The sequence below is a fragment of the Balaenoptera borealis genome, assembly GCF_965194805.1.
Source record: "Balaenoptera borealis genome assembly, chromosome: X".
In the NCBI taxonomy this organism is placed as follows: domain Eukaryota; kingdom Metazoa; phylum Chordata; class Mammalia; order Artiodactyla; family Balaenopteridae; genus Balaenoptera; species Balaenoptera borealis.
Genome location: NC_138881.1, coordinates 99,907,722 through 99,928,657, shown reverse-complemented (window position 1 = coordinate 99,928,657; position 20,936 = coordinate 99,907,722). Strand labels below are relative to the sequence as shown.

Below are 20,936 nucleotides of genomic sequence, written 5' to 3'. Positions count from 1 at the left end.
CTGGAACACTCCATTTTCCAGTCCGCTGCTATCTGGTGTCCCTTGTCCTGGAATCTCCTTCCTGTGGCTTGTCAGTATTTCTCCAGAAGCTTCTGGCTTCTCTTGCAGGCACTGGACCAAAGAGGCATGAGAGTCAGGTGTGAGAGCAGACTGGACCTCGGGCCAAAGGGGTGTAGGTGAGCCAGATATACCACCCAAGCCTCAGTGCCCCAAGCACGTCATTCCGGGCCAGGGTCCTCAGGCTCTTCCTGGTCACTCAGCGTTTGTGGCTGTCACCTGCCCTTTCTGCCCTCATCCCCAGCTCACCTATGCTGGCACTCAGTGCTTCCGGCCGCAAGCTGTCAAACTCTTCTGCCTAGCAAATGGCCCTTCTGAAGGTGGGCTTCTCCTCCCAGGCCTTTCATTATGACTGCAGCCTACACCGAGAGGTCCCTTCCAGTCCCTTTCGCTTTGAATGGAGCCGCCAACACAAGCGCCCTCCAGAACCTCCTGTGGCCGTGCTGCCTCCCATCCCCCAGTCCTCCCAGCTGAGGCTCCCCTTCACTCTCACCCTCCCTCCCCTCTTCCTTGACCTCACTTACAGCCAGATCTCAGCGTTCTAGCCCTGCTTTGCTACACCCTGCCCAGCTCGGCTTGGTGATATGTTTTGGACACACTTCTCCAGCTTAACCTTGGCCCTCTGCCTCATTTCTGCCTCCCGCTCCCCTGTACCACACGCATGCGTGCAACACACACTCTGGCTTCCTGTGCCACGACTCTTGGGCCCTGCAGACCCCTCCTATATGGAGTCAGTGCCCAAGAGTTTAGCCTTTGAGTCCTCATCTTAAAATGAATACTTGTCCTAAAATATCCTAAGAGAACACATGACAAGTTTCTCTCACCTCCTCATTTTACAAATGCAGGAACTGGACTTCCCCAGTGGTCCAGTGGTTAAGACTTCGCACTAGCAGTACAGGGGGCGTGGGTTCCATCCCTGGTCGGGGAACTAAGATCCCACAAGCCACACAGTGTGGCCAAAAAACAACAGCAACAACAACAACAACAAAAGAACACAAATGCAGGAACTGAGGCCCAGCAAGGAGCTATGTCTGGGGCAAGGCCACAAGGATAATCTGTAGGAAGGGCACAATCAGGACCCAGGCCTTCTGATTCCCAATCAAGCACTGCTCTCAATTTTTCATGTGTATTTTTTTCTTCGTCATCAGGGAGTGGGTTGTTTTAGCATAGCACTTAATGGGCTCTGGAGTCAAACTACCTCAGTTTAAATCCTGCCCTCACCATGTACTTGCATGTGACCCCGGGCAGTTACTTAGCCTTTCAGTTTCCTCATCTACCAAATGGGGGAGGAGTGAGAATAAATAGTACCTACCGCACAGGATTGCTCTGAGGATTAAATGAGACGGTGTATGCAAAACACTTCAGTGTCTGCACATATTAAATGCCCAGTAAATGTTAACTGTTTTGTCATTGTCTCCATGGCCCCCAAAACAAGACTGAGTATATAGTAGGTCTGCATGAAGATTTTGGGGTGCAAAGAGAGAGGCCCTGGGAAATAATATTCTGACTTTGCTGTCTGGTTCTAATGGTGGGTTCTAACTCTAATGGTCCTAATTCTAATGGTGGGTATTTTAGGCCATGGAGAAAGGGGGAGATCTGGGGACCAGAGAACCTTTGGAAAACTCTCCCTGCAGCCCCAGATAAACAGCTGCTTCTTTGCCCTGTGGCAGGGCTGTCTGTGGGGTTAAGGGCTAAGGAAATCTGAGGATTTAAAGACCCCTAAATATGACCTTGACTGAGATTGGCCAGGGCTCTCAGATTCTTGGAGGCATGTTTATTTCCACGGGCCTGGGCCCCTAGGCGACAGCGGCACACCTTTCCTCCTGCCCGTTCCCTCCCTGGGGTGACACAGTTCACTCTGAGACCTCTCTCTATTTCAGCCCGGAACCGGGAGACCAAAGGCTATTCATCATAGCCATGAGGCGACTGCCTCTCCAGCCCCCTCCCTGTGGGCTAAAGGACCTTAGACAAAACCCCAAAGGTACAAGTTGGCTTCACGAAAGTCACAGATAGTAGATAGTTCAGCTTGGGCTGGGGGCACGTTCTTTTTTTTTTGCATCATAAGGAATTATTATTATTATTATTTTTTACACACACACTGTATTTTATTTTTACAAGAGGTAAATAGACTGACACCAAGCATTGTACATGGATGACCACAACAAAAGCAACAATGATTGCAATTACCAAACATGAAACACACTCATACTATGTCATAATATTGACATTCAGTCCAGTAATCCTCCACTGTAACAGCTCCTTTACTTTGCAGTGAAAATTGATGTGTATATTTTTTGCCTCTGAGTCCTTGCGGGATTTTTTTAAAAATTCAAACAGAAAGGGGGGCACATTCTTGTGACTGAGTTCTCTTCCTCCTTTATCTCCCCTGCATCTCCCGCCAGAATCTAACCAGCCACGTAGAAGTCACAGCCTGCCTCAGCACCACCAACCTCTTTTCTTCTTCTTTTGCCCTTTTTCCCTCCTTGGAGATTTTTCCCCCGCCCCCAACTGATGGCTTGTTGACTGCTGGGAGCAGTGATAACAGCAGCCACAACAAATACAGGATAAAATAAAAAGCCTCAGACATACTCTGCTTGGGATGGACTTGAGAGCTGGCGGAGAGTTTGGGTCTAGAGCTCTTGGCATCCAACATGCACTTAAAGCTGTGACATCTATCCTCAGGGCCCCTCAACTCAATTCTGGCTCTTCCTTGAGTCTCTCAGGGTCCCCATGCTTCTCGCGCCCCTTGCTGGTACCCCACTTCAGCCTGGCCACCCAAGGGGCCCATGCTACAGACCTATCCCCTCTTAATATTGTGTGATCTCTCATCACAATATATGTGTCCAGTGAGCCAGTTTTAGCAGGACTCTCTATTGTTAAAATGACCAACAAATCTTTGGCAAAGATATTAGGGGCTGATAATGACCTGGCCAGTTATCCTGCTTTCAAGTCCTGGAATGGGCTAATACATGAGATTCTTCGGGGTAGGAGTGAGTGGTCATTTAATACTTATCAGATTTTGCCAAGTAAGGAGGGAGCAGAGTGTAGTGGTCAAATCATGGGCTCTGAAATCCTCCAGAACTGGATTTGAGTCCTAGCTCTATTACTTGTATGGCCTTGTCCAGATTACCTAATTTCAGTGAGACTCGCTTTCCTCATCTGGGAAATGGGGCTGAAAATAATAAAAACGAAATAACAAAGCCTACCTCATAGGGCTCTTGTGAGATTCAATGAGATAATACATGGAAAACCATTTTCACAGTGCCAGACTGGCACAGAGTTAGGACTCAGCAATTTCATTCATTGTATTAATTGTGTAATATGAATTGCCCCTGACTGTGAAAGAGCAGAGCTTTCAATTAGAGGCTATGTGGATTGACAAGACAGAATAGAACTCCCCATCAACAAGGCTCTGAGGCCGCTAAGGAGATGGCAGAAAGAACCTTTGAGGTCAAGTTCTCTGCATTACGAACCCCCGCCCCCAGCAGAAGATCTAAGGGGTTAGGGGTGGCATGAGTTGGGTCTTTCTGCGCTTCTCCTGGTTTACTCTAGGGGTGAGGTACAATGAGGAGGAAGGGAAGGCAGAACTGGAGGCAAAACCAGAGCCCTTTTATTTTTATTTTTTCTTAACATCTTTATTGGAGTATAATTGCTTTACAATGGTGTGTTAGTTTCTGCTTTATAACAAAGTGAATCAGCTATACATAGGCATATATCCCCTCCCTCTTGCGTCTCCCTCCCACCCTCCCTATCCCACCCCTCTTGGTGGTCACAAAGTGCCGAGCCGATCTCCCTGTGCTATGCGGCTGCTTCCCACCAGCTATCTATTTTATATTTGGTAGTATATATAAGTCAATGTCACTCTCTCACTTTGTCCCAGCTTACCCTTCCCCCTCTCTGTGTCCTCAAGTCCATTCTCTATGTCTGCGTCTTTATTCCTGTCCTGCCCCTAGGTTCTTCAGAACCATTTCTTTTTTTTTTTTTTAGATTCCATATATATGTGTTAGCATACGGTATTTTTCTCTTTCTGACTTACTTCACTCTGTATGACAGACTTTAGGTCCATCTGCCTTACTACCAATAACTCAATTTTGTTTCTTTTTATGGCTGAGTAATATTCCATTGCATATATGTGCCACATCTTCTTTATCCATTCATCTGTCAATGGACACGTAGGTTGCTTCCATGTCCTGGCTATTGTAAATAGAGCTGCAATGAACATTGTGGTACATGACACTTTCTGAATTATGGTGTTCTCAGGGTATATGCCCAGTAGTGGGATTGCTGGGTCGTATGGTAGCTCTATTTTTAGTTTTTAAGGAACCTCCACAGTGTTCTCAAGGGGAGGGGATTTACAGGGCATACAAACCAGGGAGGCAACAACCTTGGGGGCCACCTGCCTACCACAGACTCTATGAAAAACATTTCATCCTATCAGATTTTTTAAAAAATTAGGCCAGCTGCTTCTCATTAGCATTCCCCACTCTGGGAAGGCAGAAAATCTGTCAAGCGAAGTCTTCTGAATCCTTGAATCTGAACCAGGCTGTGGTTAAAAAATTTCAACAACCTTGGAAGACAGGCCTTTTTCCTTGTTTTTCTCTCTCTTTTTTTCCCCCTAGAGCCCTTGTTCAGCTCTTCAGTCAGTTTGAGAAGGAAAAGGCAGTTCTGAGGCTTAAGCCCCTGAGGTTGGCCTAGAGAGAGCAAGCAAGCATTTAAATAATGACTGATAATGCAACTTTATGTCTCAGCTGGGCCAGACTTCCTGATGACCATTATTACAGGACTTGATGCTCTTTGGAAGTGGTTCTGGAGGCCCCTCATCCTTTACTGGATAAAAACGTACATTATTTCCTCTTTCCTTACACGGCTTGCCAGCTTTTTCATGGGACTTCATGCAGAGGGGTCTTTTGCTGCAAGTGTGTCTTAGGTTGTCCCTGTATGTTTAAAAAAGGGGGTCATTTCCCCACTGATGCCTATTTGTCACTGCATCCCTCCCCCAACTCCTGCATTCATCCATCCATAAAAACACACAGCGAGCACCTTCCACGGGCCTGGTGTCGTGCTAGGTGCTGGGGATCTCCAGATATGTGAAATGGGGTCCCTGTCTTCAAGGGGATATCAGCTATGACAAGGGCACGTACAAGGGGCGAGAGCGTGAGGCAAGGGTGGTAACCTTTGAGCTGGATTTTGAAGAATGTGTAGGATTTCAAGGATGTGGAGCTGAGGGAGGCGAGGTTCCGGGCTAAGGGAACAGCCTGTGCAGAGCACAGAGAATGCAAAGGAACATGGTGTATTTAGGGAATGACTGGTGATTCTGGGAGACCAAACCATGAGGGTGTGCGTGGGGTTGGACTGCTGGAGAAGGGAGGGGGGCAGGGAGCACCCGATCGCTGAGAACTTTGTGAAGAACTTGGCTTTTGTCCTGCAGGCAGCGGGAAGTCTGTGAACTAGTCTAAGCTCATGGTCAGATTGGTATTTTAGAGAGAGCGTTGTGACTTTTTTTTTGAGATACCACTGAGGTGACATTTTGCTAAATATCATAAATAAAAATAGAGACCAGCCTGGAGGCAGCGCCAAGGCCGCTATTAAAGAGCCCTGGTATAATTAAGGAACCAGTTCACTTTAAACTTATATTAACCATAATGAGACACATGAAAGAAATACAGTCTTTCGTCCTCTGTGAGGAGATACTGGGGAAGCAGAGCTCTGGTTAATAAGTCAGCCTGGGGTAGATGGAAAGAAGCTTTGCCAGTGGTGGTGTCTGTTCCTGAAGCCTCCTCTAGGAGGATCTGGGCCTTGCCCAGCTGAGTGGGGCTCCACACGCAGGAGTCTCGTGGCCGGGGCACCCGGGAGTAGGCCGTCTGTGACAAGGACAAGAGGGGCCCACCTTGCCAGGAGGGAAGGCAGGTCCTGCTCAGCTGGCAAATAAGGAGCTTCCCCCCCCCACGACAGGTCTTCCTTTGCGTCCTGTAGCATGCCTCGACTTCTAAGAAATTTCTGACCACAAAGATGGTTCTTACGTTACTTCTCCTTCTTTCACTGAATCTACGCATTCATTGAACAAACATTTAGCAAGTGCCTGACAGATGTACCAGGTACCATTCCAGGTGCTGGGGGATCCAGTGCTGAACAAAATGGACAAGGCCCCTGCCCTAATGGAATTTACATTCTAGTAGAGGAGACAGATAAGAGGCTGTAACTAAATTAATATAGAATATAATTTCAGACATCGATGAGTGCTACGAAGATGTTAGTAAAGGATAATGTGATGGAGAGAGACCAGACGCCTTAACTAGGCTGATCATGGAGGTCCTCTCTGGGAGGGACCCTTTGAGCTGACTTGAATGCTATCAAAGAGGCAGCCATGCAGCTAGCTGGGGAAAGAGCCCTCCGGGCAGGGGGAGCAGCAAATGCAAAGACCCTGAGATTGAAAGGGGCTGGCTGTGTTGGGGATTAGCCAGAAGGCCAGTGAGGCTGGAGCACAGGGAGAAAGTAGGAGGGTAGCAGGATGGGTGGTCAGTCGGGGGGCATGGGCATAGGGCCAGAGCACATAAAACCCAGGGGGAGTGAGTGTGAGGGGACCCAATCGGCCGATATGCACCGTTAGGTGGAGATGTTGGATAGACAGTTGGTTATAGGAATATGGAGTTCAGGGATGAGATCCAGTCTAGACATAGAAATTTTGGAGTTCAGTGTCTAGATAGTATTCATAAGGTGTGAATGAGATCATCTAGAATATGGTAGTCCCTAGCCCCATGTGACTACTGAGCAGTTGAAACGTGGCTAAGTCCGAATTGAAATGTGCTATATGTGAAAAATACAAACCAGATTTCAAAGACTTAGTATGAAAAAAAGAACATAGAATATCTCATTGATATTATTTTTATAATGATTACATGTTGAAATGATAATATTTTGGTTCTACTGAGTTAAGTAAAATATATTATTAAAAGTAACTTCACCTGTTTCTTTTTGCTTTTTTGAACGTGGCTACTAGAAAATTTAAAATTACCTATGTGGCTTGCAATTGTGGTTCACATTAACATTTCTATTTAATGGCGCTGGTCTATGAAATGACTGTAGATAAAGAAAAAGGCCAAGGGTAGAGCCCTCGGATGCTACAACATTTCAAAAACAGGGAGAGGAGAAAGGTACAGCAAGGGAGGTTGAGAAGGAACAGCCAGTGAGGTAGGAGGAAAATGAAGGGAATGTGATGTTCAGAAAGGCAAGTGATAAAATTATTCAAAAAAGAGGGAGTGTCACACGCTGCCGGGAGGTCAAGTAACAGACGGGTGGATGGAACGAGAGCAGATTTAGTGGAGCAGTTTGGAAGCAGTTGGATTTGGAAGGCCAGCTGGAGAGAGTGCAGAAGAATAAGAAGTGAAGACATAAAGGTAGTAAGTATAGATAACCTTTCAGAGTTTGGCTTTAAAGAGAGGCAGAGAAATGGGTGGTAACAGGAAGAGGATTTCGAATCACGGGGAGGTTTATATGTTTTGTTGTGGTCGTTGGTTGGTTGGTTTGGAAGAGGAGATAGCTCAGCCGATGGTTCTACTGTCCTCAGGGCCTGCAGTCAGGGATACAAGGTAAGTATGCCAGAAAGAATTTGAGACAGTGTAAATTCAAAAGTTAGTTAGATCCAATGATTCTATTAGCGCTCCAGGGATGCAGATGCCGCCATGATGCCCTCTTTCTTTGTTCTGCCTTTGTCTTTCATATTTTTCTCTTTGGTTATCATTCCCCTTTCTTCTTCTGCCCCTGACAGTGGTGGGTCAGGGGCAATGTTAGCCTGCTGTGGCCTGGCATTTTGGAAAATGGGCTCCTTTTCCACGGGCTTCTCTAAAGTTCAGAGGTAGTTTATTTCCCCAGTGTCTAAGAAGCCTTTCTTAGTGGCAGGGGCTGGGGTGCTGCCATGTTTATTAAGATGGCCTAGGGACTCACCAGTGATGTGAATTGTTCCTGGTCCAAGGAATTCTCCTGTCCTCCTGCTGAATTTCTGAGGGCCTTCTGAATTCCCCTACCCCTTTGCTCTGTCCAGATCTCCAGATGGAACTTGTGTATGTGTGTGTATATGTGTGTGTGGTAATTAGTGAGCATTGTGTGGGCCTGGGGTTGTCATCTTCAGGTAGAATTATGATATTGGCTCATAGAGTTTGAGTGACTTGAATAAAGTGTCAATACCTTTCAGCCAAAGCCCACCTGCAACACACCTGCTGTTGAACAAGCTAGGTTTATTACTTATTGCAGCGAGAAAGAACACACACTGTGGGGAACCATAGGACTTCTCAGTGAGAGGGTCTCAAGCCATCTTGACACCAGGACCCTGTCGGCTCTCCCTGTGGTTTGGAAGCTTTTCCTTTCCAAGGCCTCAGTCACTCTCAGTGGGTGACCTCTCAAATTCACCTTAACCTCAGAGCCTGTGGTCACCCCTGTCTAGCTCCAGAGAAGTATCAGGGGCTTAACGGCTAGAGGGCAGCACGGGATGGGCCTGGAGCCCATCCATGAAACAGCAATGGCAGCTTGACTGTTTCTGGGAGCAGGACAGATCTAGTGTAGGGAGGGGGGCTCCAGAATCTACTTAATCCAACTTGATGGTACTTGAGTCAGTCACGTCCAGACCCCAAGGCGAGCTATGATGAGGGCAGTCTCTGCTGGCCTCTCCGCAGCGCTCTTGCTCCTTTCTCTGGGCCTGCTCATCAGATCCCCCTCCCCTGCACCACAGACTCCCATCAGAAATGTCAGCATTGATTTATAAAGGTTTGATTATCAACTGACATGCTTCCCTGGCTAGAAGGCTAGACTGAAAGTGCACAGTAGGCTCTCAATTGATTATCTGCACTAATGGAAAGGAGCCCAGGGACAGACAATTCTCCCGTGATATAGAATCAGAGTCATGGGAGGATTATCCTTTTGATGGTCACTTTGGTTGTTTCCCACTTTGGGCTGCTTAGAACAATGCTGTGATAAACATTCTTGCATACATATTTTTGTGTACAAGTGTGAGTATAGCTACAGGGTGAAGTTCTAGTGGTGATGCTACTGGATCAAAAGGTATGTGTATTTTTAACTTTTGATGCTGTGAAATTGTTCTTCAGAGAGCAATTTACACTTCATAATGTATGAGCGTGTCCATTTTTCTCATCCTTGTCAGCGTGGAATATCATCAAAATTAAAACTTTTGGACAATCTGATAGGTAAACATGTTAACTTGATACTTTGATTTACATTTCTTTAATTATGAGTAGGACTGAGCTTTTCTTTATGTATTTCTTTTTCTATAAACTTCCTGTTGTATCCTTTGCCCCATTTTATATCCAGTTGCTGGTCATTTATTGATTTACATGCACTCTTGACAAATTAAGAAAATTGGCACCTTTATCTATATTTGTTGTAAGTATTGCTTCCTCGTTTGTTATTCTTTTGTAGACTCTTTACTCTTTTTGGCCAAAAGTTTAAAATTTTTATGTAGTCAAATATCTCAATTTTTTTCTTTACGGCTTATCAATACAATTTTGTCTGCCTGGGCACACCCATGAATAGTAACAGGCCTCCAAATGTAATGGGCCCCAACACAAAGCAATAGATCAGGTTTTGTACATTTGTCTTTTATATTTTGGTAACAGCTTTATTGAGCTACAATTCACATATTATACAATTCACCCATTTAAAGTGTACAATTCAATGCTTTTTAATATAGTCACAGAGTTGTGCAACCATCACCACAATTAATTTTAGAACACTGTCATCAGCAAGGAGACCCTGTCCTCTATCACTCAAAAAATCACCCTCGTCCCTCTAGCCCTAAGCAAGGCACTTTCTGTGTCTATGTGTCTGCCTATCCTGGACATTTCATATATGTGGAATCATTGTCTTTTTTAAGGAAGAATAATTCTCTCTAATGGCAATTCCCTTTGTATATCTTTTCTTGCATAGTTTAAGAATCTAACTGGAGGATAAGGAGTAGGGTAAAATGATTGTATTATATCCTAGATAGTAAATGATTTTTTGTTTTTTGCTCTATATTTTATTTTAGTGATTGAACTACAGCTGAATCACTAAGTGAAATTTCTGGCAGTATGGAAGTTCTGGAGGCCAGTGATGAAGGTAAGTAACCCAATAAAATCCTGATAACTAGAACTAGATTTGTTTAATGTGTTTAACCCCTAGAAAAAAGAATCAAGTCACAAGAAAACAAGTTCATATCAAATTTCTAATGACACTAGACTCAGTCCATATTTAGTTTTCCATCTTCTAATCTCTTCTCTTTCATCTCAAACTCTGATAGTCAAAAGAGTTTTGTCTAGGCCCTGCAATCTTCTTTGGGGATGGTTAGCAGGTTCCATTTACTGAGGCAGGCGAAGTATTTCTGCTTAATCAGAAAAAAAAAGAATCAGAGCAGGCCAGGACCTGAGAGATTCAACTGAGGTTTTGCTGTAGATAATAATCCAGACTTAACCAACAGATAAATTTGTAATTTGAGGAGTAAAGGGGGGATAGTAACGAAGAAGCCACCATAGGCTTCTGTTAAATGGGAATCAATTTACAAAAATTTCTTTCGCAAAACCTATCCATTGCATAAATTATGGTGCCACCTGTGAATGATAGGAGACCATGAGTGGGGTAATAGAGAGGCAAAGGTCACTAAACAATGATAAGCTTTATTGACACTGAAAAAAGGTGGGGGGAAGGGGAGGAACCATAAGACATAAGATGAGCCATTGAATTTAAAGGCAGAACTGAATTTAACAGTTCACTGGGTTGTTCTTCAATGTTTGCTGAGTTTTCTTAGTGTGGTGCAGAAGACTTGGTCTGGAAGGACAGAGAGAGGGGAACCTTCTTGTGGCTTCCCGGAGGCCTGACTTCACTAATGATGTGAGTTGGGGAATCTGAACATGGTGCATGGATCCTTGAGGGCAGGGCTTGGCGCTTCATCTCTGTGTCACCATTGTTCAGTATTGGGTCTCAGAGAGAGTGATTAGACACTCAAAAGTTTGTAATGAATGAACGAATAAATAAATGAATGATAGGCCTCCTCACCAAGGCAACCCCAACTGCCAAATGAACTGATCTATCTTTTTGGATATGAGCTAGACAGGTGCCTAGAAAAAAAGATGTCAATGCGCTGCATCTTGATAAAGAGTGGAGGTAAGGAAATGCCCTTTCTCTGTTCCCAAGATGTTTTTCTTACAGAGACCAAGCATTTGGGTACATGTTTAGTATTAGTCATTGCCAGCCAGAGAATAAGGTGCTGTTGGGAGGCTGAAGGGAAGAAAGGCTGGTTAGAGGAGTCTTCTTTCCAAGCAGCAACACAAGAGAACAAGGTCACCATTATGCGCGATGCATTTTGAAAGCTCAGGTTCAACCCAGAAGGGCTGCCTGTGTGCATGGTAAATAAGCAAGTATACAACCCAAAGCAATGATCTCTTCATTGGATTTAAGTGTGTTCTTGTCTGGGGGTAGGGGAGAGGACTGCTTCCATGGGCTGTTTTCTGGTATGTGATGCACTGCAGGCCCTCGGTGGATGAGGATGTTGAAAGCTACTGCCTGTTTGGGAATATGTAGTCCTTGGGCTTGGACAGGGAAGTCAATGGCTTTGTTACAGGAGAAGTCCAAACAGCTGTCAGCTCACTGACCACCACTGCTGTGCCTTGTGGTGGCATAAGCTACCCAGTGTATAGGTGACCTCCATAGACATTGCTGGATACAAATGTGGGTTTTGACCCAAACCTGTTGTCTAGGTCTATCTACCTTTACACTTTCAGCAACTTTGGAAACCAGCCCACGCAGGGCTCAGGTGCTGGCAATTTTATTTTAAAAATAAATAAATTTATTTATTTATTTATTTATCTATCTATCTATTTTTGGCTGCGTTGGGTCTTCGTTGCTACACACGGTCTTTCTCTAGTTGCGGTGAGCGGGGGGGCTACTCTTCGTTGCGGTGCGAGGGCTTCTCATTGCGGTGGCTTCTCTTGTTGCAGAGCACGGGCTCTAGGCGCGTGGGCTTCAGTAGTTGTGGCACGAGGGCTTCTGTAGTTGTGGCTCGTGGGCTCCAGAGCACAGGCTCAGTAGTTGTGGTGCACGGGCTTAGTTGCTCCATGGCATGTGGGATCTTCCCGGACTAGGGCTCGAACCCGTGTCCCCTGCATTGGCAGGCGGACTCTCAACCACTGCGCCACCAGGGAAGCCCCAGCTGCTGGCAATTTAAAGGCACCCCTTTGCAAAAGAAAGTTTGAAAGGCCAATTTACACCAGTGAATATATGGCAAGTGTCTTGGATTCCATTAGGGTTTCGAAAGTAACATAGCACGTGGACAGTTCCCAGCTTTGTATCTCACTCCCAGGGTCTCCATACACGGGGTCTGATGCTGTTGGGGGTGGAGAGCTCTCCTAAGCCAGAGCAGGCTGAAGACTTGGACTCTTGCAGCTGAACTGGATGTCTGGCAATGGGTTGCTTAGTAAGGCTATGTCCAGTTTTCAAGTCACTGCCCCAGATCCATGGGCAGCCCACCCACCTCTTGGTGTCTCCCCAACTCCCTACCAACAAAGCTATACCACCACTATACCCAGAGCTACCCCCGAGGGAGGAAAGGAAACATTCTTTGCCTCCTAGTGGCCAGGGTTGAAAGAAGCATGCATTGCTTAAGGTATTTTAAATCCTCGTGGGAAAATAAGTTGTTTCTGCCGAGCAAAAATGGAAGACTAGGGAAACATTGGAATATATGCATACTTAATTTTTAACACCTTTTCCAGTTCTATAGTCACTAGTCGTTTGGTTAATTTAGGAACATAAAAATGTGTTAATGCATAATTTGGTTTGCTCATACAATGACTATGTTTGGTACATTCAGTTTTACAGCCTGAAAAGTTTATTAGAAGTGTTTTTATTCAGTTATTAAGTGTTTGTAGATTGTGTCACAGACTGAGCTACCCCCTACTGATTCTGTCCCCTCTGTCTTTGCTGGTTTGTGAGAAGCGGGTTTGCAACTCCAAATCGTCTAGCTTTGCCCTCCTCCCTTCCATTCTGGGATTTCAAAGCAAGGAGGGCAACAATCATTATGTTTCCAAACACTCTGAGCAGAAAGTTGTTCTCATTTCAGAAGGCCAGAAGAGGATCCACCTGTCAAGAATCAATAAGTCTCATTCCTTCTGTTTGAACAATGGCAGTGCCTGCAAAGGCTCCTTCCCGTTTGTGAGGGGACACTGCCCAGTTCATCCTCACTGGGCAGGAGTTATTTAGTGGTGTGTTGGAGCTACCTTACACTGGCTTGGGAGGCTGATGCACATCTCTCCCTAAATGTCATGTTAGTAGCTTGAAATTGACCATGATGGGAGGATTTACACCACAGAAGTAGACAAATATTACAAATAAGGGCATTTTCCCCAGAGGTCCAGTTGGTAAATACATCCCAGCAAAAAACTGATTATAGTAATTAGTATAGTATAGTAATCAGGATTTTACATAAAAATCTCACTATTTCATGGATTTTAGAAATCCTCTGGGGGTGGGAAGATTAAGAAAGAAGGCCGGAGAGCAAAATAGAGATTACTTTAGAGCCAGCCTACTCCATCCTGTATACTTTTCAGCACTTTCACGTTGAATCCTCACAGTGGTTCTGTGAGGTCAAATATCATTTAAAATAATTTATTATCATAGAAATTAGTTTAATTTTTTTCCTTAAAAAATTGAAGAAGGAAGCTTGGGAAAACATGTTTCCTATTGTACCTTTGCTCTTTATTCTGTCTATCTCAAGGTAGAATTGCCAAGTTTATCCTAACCATGACCCTATCTATATAGGTACATCCTAGTAGATGAGAAATTCCTCAAATCATTCAAAACTGAAGTTACTTAAGCAACGATTACCAAGCACACAGCCCTACCATCTTCTTGTATTGCCCCAACCCGTGCTGGCTTCTGCTTCTAATCATGTATATTTTAGAGTTAACTATTGAGTTATAGATATGGGGTTCTTCCCCTTATCGCTAGATAGATAGAGTAGATGGATAGAATTGATAGATCATTTCTACAGATGGAATTGAATCTGGTCTTAATAGACAATTATTGATTCCCTAATTTTAGCTCACATTTATTAGCATTTACTACATGCCAGATCCTATGCCAAGCTCTTTACCACATTATTTATAATTTATGTCAACCCCAATAAGGGCCAGTGTATAAATTATAGGATGCTTAAGGATGGCTCTGCTCAGTGATCTCAGTTTAAGGGAAGTGACAAGCTGTGTTGGTATTCTGCACCCCTCAATGGACTCAGTTGTCTCTTGAGTGTCACTGCGTGCTTTGCACTGTGCTAGTTGCTAAAGAGGCTGCTAAAGAGGGCCCGCCTACAGCCTAGATGTGGGGGACAGTAGCTAAGACGTAGAACTGTATCTTATTCCTTTCTCACTGATACCCAAAACATAGTAAGTGCTTGACCTTAATAAACGTTCATTGAATAGGTGAATGAATAAATGAATGCGCAGACTAGAGAACATTCAGATGTAAAACTTGTGGTGCCGACAGTCAAGTTTTAGGTGTACAGAGAGGAGCGTGAATTGTAGTGATGGTGGGAAACTGGACTTAAGAGAGGCCCTGAAGTTTAGAAACCTTTTGAATAGGCAGGCCTAGGATTAATCAGTACACAAACTGGCCATAGCATTCAGCTCTAGAAGGAGCCCTACTTCAGCATTTCCCAAAGTGTGTTTTGCCAGACGTTCTGCATACGTGCATTGGAGAGACAACACCGTTACCCCGTTTCTTGGCGCTTCACCATACACATAGGCATGCTGAAGTTTCAGAAGAGTCTTGTTGCAAAGCACACCCTTAAACTCTGTTTAATCAGCCCAAACAGAGCCTGAGGAGCATTTAAAGCTCACGTTCCTCACTGCTGCCCTGGTTTTTTATTATGATAGAGCAAACTTTCAATTATCTGCATGTGCAGAGGGCATCAGCACTGTAGATAATCTGAACCAATCAGTAATAATTGAAGAACATACACAATGCACATAATACACACACACACACACACACACACACACACACACATACACACTCACACACATCCTCCCTTGCAAAACTCTTTGGTAGGTGATTTTGTCATGTCTTTTGCACAGGGAGCTTCTTTGCCCAGCAGCCCTTTCTTCCCCATTCCCAGCCCTCTCCCTTGCTCATAAATCCCTTCCTTGAGGACGTCTTCCCTGACTGCACCAACCCCACTGCACTCACTCCTTGGGTCTGCATCCTTTCAGCGCACAGCTTGGGCAGTACCAACTCCCACAGGGATTTCCAAGGGTCCTGAAGAGTTTGTCACATGTGGAAGCTTCGCTCCCCAACTGGATCACCATGACTCCAGCGACCGGGGTACCAAGTGCTTATGTTGGCTCAAGAATTGCTGCATATGAATGAACTTCTTAGTGCATATGAATGAACTTCTAAAGAGGTGTGTGTTAATAGTTGAAATTGAGTGGCAAGTGAACACACGGTGAGTTGAGCCAGAATAGAGGCTGCCCAGAGGCCACAAGCTGGGATCTGAGCTTCTGCTTTCACCAGAGACTCAGATACTTTGTTAGTGAGTTACTAAGAAGAGAACAAACCAGATGAAAGGTGCTGTGGGCACTGGGGCCGAGGGCCGAGACCTGGAGGGCTTCTGGGATCATAGTGCTCATTCCTGCAACAAGGGCCGTTTCCTCTCCTGTCTTCCCTTCCACCATCACACTCTGCCTCACTTTCAATTCTAACTTCCAGGAAAGGAGAAATCCAAATTTAAAGGCTTCAAGAGATTTTTTGGCAAGAAGAAGAAAAAAGAGCCTGAAGATACCCAGGGAAAGAGGAGGCTCAAACCAAGCTTGTCCAGTGACAGTATTAACATCTCTTCTATGAAGCCAGTTTGGGAACGTCAACAAACCAAGCCTGGGTAAGCTCAGGTGGGGTGGGGAGTGGGGGCGGGGCAAGGGGCAGGTAGCTAGATCCAGGTCCCCCTTTGGCAGCCAAATCTCCAATGGGCCTTTGGTCCCAGGGACTCTCGGCCTCCCTGCCTGTGGGAGCTGGGTCTGGAGGCCTTTCCCTGTGCGCGTATATATATATATATATATATATGTTTGCTCTCTGGGCTGCACAGCTCAGTGGGTTGGATGGCGCGTGACAAATGCATACCCCCTCCCCCAAGAGTGCTGCGTGAGAGGGTGCGGGTAGATCAGGGCAACCTGCGCTGTCACAGCTACAGTGACATGTAGGGGCCTACCATTAGTTAGGAGCTGGAGGACTCTTTCATAAGGTCAGGATGGCCTCCGTCGTTTAGGAAGCTTGATCTGGTTTGCTTGCCCAGCCCTCAGACTCCAGATCTCGTAATGCGTGATTAAAGTCTTAGATAGTGAAGCCATCTGGCTGGGTTGGGGCATAAGGGTGAAGTCACTGTGTTAATGTAAGAACAAAAAAGCAAGCAAACAAAGAACCCAAATTCATTTCTCCCTCCGTCCCGGGAGACTGGGGGAAACGCCGTAACCAGTCACAGGAGGTGGGGAAGGCTGTTTCTCAGCCACCATTGCCACTCCTATTCAAATTTTCATCTTTGAAGCCTCAACTTCCACATCTTATTGTGGAAAATCTGGACGCCCAGTACCTGCAGCTGTTCCTGGATCAGTTGGATTCCTGTCTATGGAGTTCCACTTGGGTCTGTTCCCCTGGCCTTAAACTCCAGGCTTATCTGGACTCCCTACAGAGCTCACGTGTACTGCTACCCATTCCCTCAAGGCTTTACTTGGAGGTAAATGGGACAGTTAGCAAACATGTTATACTGCCCACTAACAGCACGTAGGTCTCCTTAAAAAGGACCTTAATGAGTGCATTGAATGTGAGGTATTTCAGATAGCTTTACTAGCAAGGGAGATGGTTTTGCAAAGGGGCTTGCCTCGTACCTCACAAATCATACCATTATAGACCATTGCATTAGAGGTCTAAGGAAAACTAAGACTAGCCCAACAAAAAAACCAGAGAGTGAGGTGGGAGAGGGAAGTTTGGGTTTATTCTGCTTTGTCTCTACAAATTGGCAAGGGCTGTCTCTACTGAAGTTCTACCTTGCCCCTTTTTACTTGCGCCTCTCCCTTCAAAATGGTCCACTTAGTCTGATGTATTCTCCAGACTAAGAAGGTGTGTGCATGCCCACCTCTGGGGCGGGGCGGAAGGGAGGAAGGGAGAGTGAGGGGAAGGGAGAGTGAGGGGAAGGGAGGAAGGGAGAGTGAGAGGGAGTGAGTATAAGTGCATGAACTAGTTCATACATGAGGAAGCGTGTTTTTCTAAGGACCTGAGATTGGTCTTTTTTTTTTTTTTTTTTTTTTGCAAGGAGCGTAAATTAATTAAGAATATACCTTAGGAGGCCTGAAGTTCACCCCTGACCCGAACCTCTTGCTTAATTGCTAGGGGAGAAACCCTGGAGAATATCACTCGGGAGTTAGGGAGATCAGCTTTTTTCATCCATTGAAGCGATCAGTCATAACAAAACTTATGGCCAGCCCTCTCCTGTGCTGTACAATAGGTCCAGTATCTATTTCCAAGAGTGTTTTAAGCTGTATCTGATAGAACGGACAAATCCCATTCCTCTATTTGATTTTTTCGTGGGTGCTGGTGTACTACACTTTATTGCATTTAATTAAGGCCAAGATTTTATTTGGATTTTGGATGTGTTTTCTTTTCTTTGCCTCCAGGGAGTGGACAGGAGGTTTGGTTTCCGACAACCCTGACCACAGCTGGTGCTAATGTAATCCTTTGATCAGGGAGGGCTTGACACTAGAGAGCCAGTTCAATGGTTATACTCTGGCTGATGCACGGCATGGAAAGGCCAGAGTTTCTAAGCCCACTTATGGCCTAACATTTCCTTGCAGTTTTTCTGCACAAAGCAGGGGAGGTGGGGTAGTCACAGATCCTACACTGGTCTCGAGCCTGATTTGAGCCAGCAGGTCATAGAGAAGCAGTGAATGGAAGTGTGTATGTGTGCATAATGAGCGAACGTGTAGAGATGCTCTCCCAGTGCTGCAGCAGAAACAACTCCATTGTGTTTCTCTAGAGTCACGTTAATTTTCTGCTATTTTCATAAAGCAGAGAATCTTACCTTCACCACCAGGGCCACCTGGGTAGGAGAGTTTTAGGGAAAATGTGGGTAGGACTTTACTTCAAAGTGGCAGACATCTGCCTCCTCTCCTCCCCTGCTGGCCCACAAGCCACCTTAGCGTGGGTGCCATTTTAATCCCCAGAGCACCACATTGTCCTCGGAGTGTGTCACAGTCAAATATCCCACGTGCTCATCCCTCAGCCAGGCACAATGACAAGGTGGGTGCTAGCCCTACACTGCCTGAGCTGCTACTCTAGTTACCATTTACAGATTCTTTTTAAAAATGCCAACCTACATGTATAATTTGGTAATAAAGATAATAAATGGATAAAAAGTATTTGAAGTATTAAAAATTACTTTAATTTGAAAACATTTTCATCCCTTCCTAAAAGAACCCCTGTACCCATTAGCAGTCAATCTCCATTCCTGCCTAACCACAGTCCAATCATAGGTGGCCACTTATCTACTTTCTGCCTCTATAAATTTGCTTATTCTGGATATTTCATATATATGGAATCATACAATGTATGGTCTTTTGTGACTGGCTTGATTCCCTTAGCATGTCTTCAGGAGTCATCCATGTTGTAACATGTATCAGTACTTTATTCCTTTAAAAATTGAATTGTATTCTACTGCATGGATATATTACACTTTATGCACTCATCAATTGACAGATATTGGGTTATTTCCACCTTTTGGCTATTATGAAGCATGCTGCTGTGGAGATTTGTATATAAGTTTTTGGATAGATATATTTTTATTTCTCTTGGGTATATACCTAGGAGTGAGGTTGCTGGGTCACATGGTAATTTAATGTTTAATTTTTCAAGGAACCACCAGACTGTTTTCCAAAGTTTCTGAATTCTTTTACATTCCCACCAGCAGTGTATGGGGTTTCCAATTTCTCTACAACCTTGCCAATACTTGTTATCTTAGTTTTGTTTCTAGCCATTCTAGTGAGTATGAAGTGGCATTTCATTATAGTTTGAATTTGTATTTCCCTGCTGACTAATGATGTTGAGCATCTTTTCATGGGTTTGTTAGCTATTTGTATGCCTTCTTTGGAGGAATGTTTATTGAGATCCTTTGTCCATTTTTAATTAGGTTATCTATATTTTTATTTTTTATTTTTTGAATGAAAGATTCTTTAAATTCTATTGTGCTTTACAATTTTCAAAAGTTTCACACACATGATTTCATATAATCCCATAGTAACCCTTTTCCCCCCTTACCCCTATATTGCCCTTCCACCTTCCCTCTTCCCACTGGTAACCACTAGTTTGTTCTCTGTATCTGTGAGTCTCCTTCTTTTTGTTTTATTCTTAGTTTGTTGTAGTTTTTAGATTCCACATATAAGTGCTGTCATACAGTACTTGTCTTTTTCTGTCTGACTTATTTCACTTAGCATAATCTCCTCCAAGTCCATTATGTTGCTGCAAATGGCAAAATTTCATTCTTTTTTATTTTTATTATTGAATTGTAAGAGTTTCTTATATATTCTAGATACAAGTCCCTTATCAGGTATACAGTTTTTCTCCCATTATGTGGGTTGTCTTTTGAAGTACAAAAGGTTGTAATTTTGATGAAATCTATTTATCTGTTTTTTTTCCTTTTGTTGCTTAAGTTTTTAGTGTCATGTCTAAGAATCCATTGCCAAATCCAGGTCATGAAGATATACCCCTATGGTTTCTTCTAAGAGTTCTGGCTCTTATATTTCGGTCTTTGACCCATTTGGAGTTAATTTTTATATATGGCATGAAATAAGGGTCTAACTTCATTCTCTTGCATGCGGCTATCCAGTTGTCCCAGCACCATTTATTAAAAAAACTATTCTTTCCCAATTGAATGGTCTTGGCACCCTTCTTGCAAATCAGTTAACCATAGATTAATGGGTTCATTTCTGGACTCTCCATTCTATTTCATTGATCTATATGTCTATCATGCCAGTACTACACTGTCTTGATTACTGTAGCTTTGTCGTAAGTTTAAAATTGGCAAGTGTGAGTCCTCCAACTTTATGCATCGTTTTCAAGATTGTTTTGGCTATTTGTGGTCCCTAGCACTTCGCTTTGAATTTTAAGATCAGCTTGTCCATTACTGCAAAAAAAAATTTAAGGCAGCTGAAATTTCTAAAGAGATTGCATTAAATCTGTAGATCAATTTGTGGAGTATTGCCCTCTTGACAAGATTGTCTTCCAATTTGTGAACATAGGTTGTCTTTCCATTTATTTAGGTCTTCTTTAATTTCTTTCATCAGTGTTTTATAGTTTTCAGAGTATAAGTTTTACACAGCTTTTGTTAAATTTATTCCTATTTTATTCTTTTTTATAAAAAATTTTAAATTGAAGTATAGTTGACATACAATATTATGTTAGTTTCAGGTGTGCAACATACTGAGTTGATCAAATACATTATGAAATGATCACCATGATAAGTTTAGTAGCCATCTGTCACCACACAAAATTATTACAGTATTATTGACTATATTCCTTATGTTGTATAGTACATCCCCGTGACATTTATTTTATACCTGGGAGTTTGTATCTCTTAATCCCCTTCACCTATTTAGCCCAGCCCCCCACCTCCCCTCCTCTCTGGCAACCACCCGTTTGCTGTCTGTATCTATAAGTCTGTTTCTGTTTTGTCTTGTTTTTTGTTTTGTTTTTTAGATTCCACATATAAGTGAGATCATATGGTATTTGTCTTTCTCTGTCTGATTTATTTCACTTAGCATAATAATCTCTAGGTCCATCCATATTTTATTCTTTTTGGTGGTATTGTA

At 43.9% G+C, this 20,936-nt stretch overlaps 1 protein-coding gene across 1 annotated transcript in view; it reads left to right on the top strand.

Moving 5' to 3' along the window:
- Positions 1–20,936, top strand: part of KIAA1210 — a 51,873-nt gene that overhangs the window by 10,956 nt on the left and 19,981 nt on the right. The window contains exons 3-5 of the mRNA XM_082377019.1: positions 109–176; positions 10,091–10,161; positions 15,796–15,964. Of these exons, the coding sequence (XP_082233145.1) occupies positions 10,134–10,161; positions 15,796–15,964 (197 nt within the window). The 5' untranslated portion in view covers positions 109–176; positions 10,091–10,133. The remainder of the gene's footprint in view (positions 1–108; positions 177–10,090; positions 10,162–15,795; positions 15,965–20,936) is intronic.